General features: G+C 31.5%; 1 protein-coding gene across 1 annotated transcript; it reads right to left on the reverse strand.

Annotated features, from left to right (window-relative positions):
* Positions 1-1,212: 1,212 nt before the first annotated feature.
* Positions 1,213-4,723, reverse strand: LOC100252143 (50S ribosomal protein L35, chloroplastic-like). Its single transcript, XM_002267777.5, has 3 exons — positions 4,301-4,723; positions 3,846-3,962; positions 1,213-1,397 (listed from the first exon to the last, which is right to left on the reverse strand). The coding sequence occupies exons 1-3, from the start codon at positions 4,565-4,567 to the stop codon at positions 1,320-1,322; spliced, it is 462 nt and encodes a 153-aa protein (XP_002267813.1). The 5' UTR covers positions 4,568-4,723; the 3' UTR covers positions 1,213-1,319.
* Between the last annotated feature and the right edge of the window lie 607 nt (positions 4,724-5,330).

Here is a 5,330-nt window from a genome sequence, read left to right on the forward strand (position 1 = left end):
GCCAAATTTGATAGGTATTTTTGTAATTTTAGGATTTATATATATATATATATACATATATGCAAGTTTTAATGCTTTGGTAGAGATATGAGTGGAACTTGGAAGTAAGGATGGTAATAAGACTGGTTTTTTTGGGTACTTGTCCCACCCCGTCTTTATTGAAACAAGTTTAAAATTTAAATAAATGGGTTTGAGATTTTTTTTAAAACCCAGTATGGCAAGACAGGTTTGAATAAATATTGCCTTATTTTGTTCTAGCCTACCCGGATTATATATAAAATTAATTAAATTTAATTTTCATTTTTCTATTTTTAATATATAGATAATAATAATAATAATAATAATAATAATAATAATAAATTACTTTTCAACAAAATAAATCATAAAAATATAATAATTTAATTATTTATAAACTATATTTATTTTAATATAATTATAAATAAAAATAATTTTTAAAATTAATTTTTTTTTTCAAATAAAAGTTTAAAGGGGCATGACGAAAGAGGGATGAGTATGAGAAATTGTCCTGTCCTTTTTAATTTTTTTTAATGGAATGAAGATGAAAATTATTTTGAATAAATGGGACAGAACTAAGATAGGAGCAACCCATCCCGTTGTCATCCTACTTGGAAGGATAACCATGGTCAAAGAAGCTAATGTTAACTCATTTGTTGTTTTATTTTTTATTTTTCAATTGATATTTATGTTTCTATGTTTAAATGCAAGGAAAATAAAATATCTTCCATTAAACTTTTTATACTCAATTCACCTCAAAACGCCTTGTATTACACTTTTTATAAAATAACGTAATTATATTTTGATTAATTTATAGTTATATTTATAATTTCAAACACACCAAGGTTACTCTTTCAAAATCCGGGAAAATGTCAAATATTTCAGGCCCATTTGGCCGTGTTTTTAAAACTTGTTTTTAAAAACTCGCGTATATACGAATCTTCAACATCATTCCCTCTACTTCTATGTAAACAATTCTTGTACTAAGAACACGAAGAATATGACATAGATATGAAAAATATGATTAGGGTAAGAAACCTCTTCAAAACAACACCTCATCATGACTCTAGTGTAAATCAAAATTCATTGACTGATCTTAAATCCCCAACATGGTACCCTTTCAATACATTAGAATTTTCCATTCTTAGAAGTGATCAATCCTTTAAGGAACTTCAAAATCAATGTTATTAAAGCATATGAACAAACTCTCAACTTGATTAAAATGGAACAATTACAAGCACTTGTCTTTTACAATAGAGTAGGAAATAAGGGGGAAACAAACTCATAAAATGAGAACTTCACATCTACTTTGCCTCTCTGTTTACCTTCAGATATGGCAAGGCACCAATCACATTGTCGTAGTCACTCCGGCTAACTGGGTGCTGTCCATGGGGATAACACAAGAACAAACAATGTCAAATAAACAGGTAAGAAACTCGAAAAATAACAACTCAGGCTATCAACTGTTGATATAGTATTAATTTTTGTATATGAAGATGCGTAATTATTGGCAAGCAAACAGTTTCATAAGGCACTGAAAAATTGTAGGCATTTTCCTTTTTTCAAGTCAACTAAAAACTGGGGGGCAGTTGTCCTAGTGTGATATATGCAGCATCTGAAATTGGCATTAGTTCATCAGTCAAATTGAAACAGCTCTCATGTTTTTCAACAGATATGAAATGCATCCATTGTGTTTTAGATTATATACCTATAAGAATCGTGTTTATCATAACATTCCATGAGTCATACAAGGGCTTTTCAAGATTTCAACAAAATAACTTCATTCTAATTTTATTTCAGTTATATTTGTCACATCTTCATTATCTATAGCTGTAAAAAAGATCATATATAGCCATTTTTACCCCCAAAGTTTCTAAATACTGAAGTTTGTATACTGTTCCCATTCTTTACATGTATCAATAACACTAGAAAAGTATTCAGAGCAGGCTACTAAGAGTTCACCTCAAAACCAGGTGCATACAAAGGGAGGAAAGAAAGTCACCTAAGAATTCAAAAACAAACCAAGGCCAAAAATTGAACATTCTTTTTCTTCATTAAAGCATAAAAAAAATGCAGGACCTAGAAAACAATTATTACTTTTTCTTTTTGGGTGAAATTTGGTTCATACTAAGTTTAACCCATCAATTCTTACTTTTAATTTAGAAATCCATTTCAAGGACCTACTTATTCTTCCAACAAAACCCATAAACTGATGAGAATAATAAACTTAATCAGAAAAATTACACACCAAAAAAGAAATGCTAAAAGATTTTATTTTTTTTTTTTAAAAAATAATGTGGAAATGGAAAAATAAGATCTTAAGTTTAAAATCTACCTTAATAGGAAGACTCCAGGGAAAAAGTCTAGGATTCAACCTTGAATCCCATGCTCATAGGAGAAAGGAATCCAGAAAGAAAATTGCAGTGGAACATTCTAAGCAACTTATTAGTTTAAGAAACACCTTTGCACTTCCCACTGTTGAAAAAATTAGCAACCATTATCAAAATTTCAACAGGATATTGTCATTATCTAGGCCCTTTATCAATTGATGCACAACTGAAATCCTGTTCACCAATTCAATGTAGTTATCTACCATTAAGTTCTGAGCTTTATCCTCACTCTTTAGGTAGTCTCTTTGTCTACGCATGAACTGGAAAATGCCACGTTGGTGTTCTAATAACTGTTTGCCATATATGGATGAACAATCTTAAACACTTTATATTACATTGTCAGTAGGGCTACTCCTGTATATTTTTGTCATCCATTTTTTTTTTTTTTTTTTTTTTTTTGATAACTGTGGATGTTCGGGACAGCTTACGCGCACCTCAACTAATCCCACGATGCCCTGAAGTTAACAACCAGGTACATAGTTTTTAAAAATTTAGTTTTTCGGTTACCCAAGACTTCACAAATTTCTTCAGTTGATAACCAAAATGTGGCCAAATAGCTCAAAAGGAACACATGCATGCCCATCACCAAAATATAATTCTACAGACAAACCTCAAGCCTGCAAACGCATATTCACCTCGGGATGTTTTTCTAGTCACTAATCGTTACTATCACTTCAGTTCATACATATTCATTGTCTTATTTTAACTAATTGTGAAATCTTTAGATTCCTAATCATCTGCAGAACATTGCAATTCACACTTCCCTATTTCAAACTTATTTATTTATTTTGATAGGCAATGATGAAATTTTATAAACAAGTCCCTAAAATTAGTATATCAAAGTCGACAGGAAGTATACAACCATAACCAAAAACCAACAAAAAAAGAGACAAGAAACAACTAAAACAGGATTTTGAACTTATAAGCACCATATCATCCCATGGGATCCAAAAGAAACACGCCACAAGATCTCATCTTTTTATACAAGCAATTAATACAAATCAAAACCAGTGTAGAGAATTCATAGAAGGCACAAGTCCACCATTTTACAAGAACCAATTGCTTCTAAACACTCATTGCTAAAATAGTTTTTTCCGAGACATGTCCTCAATGATGCCAACACATTGCTCTGTTTCATTCTCATCTAACAACCTCATTATGAATTAATCAATTTAGACCCTCTACTATTTGTTTAGATCATGCCCCATTTTCATCTGTTCATTGACTTGGATTCAATCCTCTAAGAAAGAAACAGCCTCAACAATTGATGCAAGAACCTAACTTCTACTTTTAATGCAAACAAACAATTGGGTTACATTCCAAGCCTACACGATCCTATTGTGGACCAATTTTCAATTTGTACAACCAATTACAAATCAATCAAAACTATCAAACGCTAGAACACATTTGCTTAGAACCAGGGATTCAAAGAAAGCCCACCATTTTTGAGAGACGCAATCTCCTCTTTGCATTCTTCTTTGCCAGCAAATGCTGCTTCCCGGCTCTCCTCCGCACTATCTTTCCACGACCCGTTACCCGAAATCGCTTTGCTGAAGCCTAGAAACACAATTATTTTAGAGAAATTATTTCAAAACATCCCAGCCACAACTTCATTAATTTAGAAAACCAATGCTGATTTTTGAAAATAAACAATTGAAACTGATTTTTGAACAAAATACGGCTTCAGAGGTAATCTATAATCTTCTCAACACTAATGAACAAAGAACCAATAGGAAAAGAATGACCCCATTTGACTGCTGAGAAAATGAAGGGGAAAGGAAAGGAAAGGAATAAAAAGACATAAGAATTTGGCTTCTTTTCCCAGCAACCAAACAAATAGCAGTACACCCAAAACCCCCAAATTGCATCAAAGAGGGTGAAACAGACGTACATACCTTGTGGGTTTTCATTTTGTAGCCTTTTGCAGATACAACAGTGAGAGATGAAGGCTGGCTCGGCGAGGGAGAATTGAGTGTGGAGTGCCTGAGGGGAAGAATTGGAGCGAACCCAGAAATGTTACGAGAAGAGCTCAGCTTCAGCGAGCAAGCCCTGGAAAAGGGTGAGAATTGAACGACCTCATTTGGGACTCGAACTGAAGAAGGAGAAGAAAAAGAAGAAGGAAGTCTGAGAGAGAAGGAAAGCATCAGGGTTGCAGAAGCCATTGTGGTCTGCAGCTAAGGTCACGGTCGAACGGCACAGGGCCACAGCCACAGCCTCTTTGTACGCTGTGTGGATAAAAGCATTGGAGTTCAGTCCTCTATCCCTTTGGTTATTTGCGGTTCAGGACACAAACGCTGCGTTTTGCCACCCCCCGTTCCTATTTTCAGCAGCCGTGTAATTACCCAATAAAAATAAAAAAGTTTTCTTATATTTAATTTATTATAAAAATAAATAAATATAATTAAAATTAGTTTTAAAAAAAATTCTACAATTTTTTTATTTTCCAATTTTCCCCTAAATTTTAATTAACCAAGCTTAAAATAAAAAACGGCCATAGGAAACAATTAGTTGTTTGGTATAAATTAATGTGTTAAGTGATGTGCTAAAAACATTTTATTAATTGTAAATTGCTTGGTATATAATAAAAAATAATTTTAATGTTAATATATTATGAAATTACAAGTAAGTCCAAATTAATATTTGGAATTTAGAAAATTACAAAAGCAAAATTATTGCTTATAAATAAAATAATCAATTTGATACATTCCCTATTTTATATTTTCAAAAATAGAAAATAATAGCCTCTTCCTTACAAAAATATAACAACCCTTATATAAAAAAGTATAGACTAATGTCTTTAAAAAATATTTTCAAAATTTTTAAAGTTTGAGACAGTAATACGTTTTTTTTTTTTTAAATAAACTTCAAAAATCATTATCTAGTTATTATATTTTATATAGAAATTATTTTAATTATTTTTTTAAA

Source organism: Vitis vinifera, chromosome 16 (assembly GCF_030704535.1).
Source record: "Vitis vinifera cultivar Pinot Noir 40024 chromosome 16, ASM3070453v1".
Classification (NCBI taxonomy): domain Eukaryota; kingdom Viridiplantae; phylum Streptophyta; class Magnoliopsida; order Vitales; family Vitaceae; genus Vitis; species Vitis vinifera.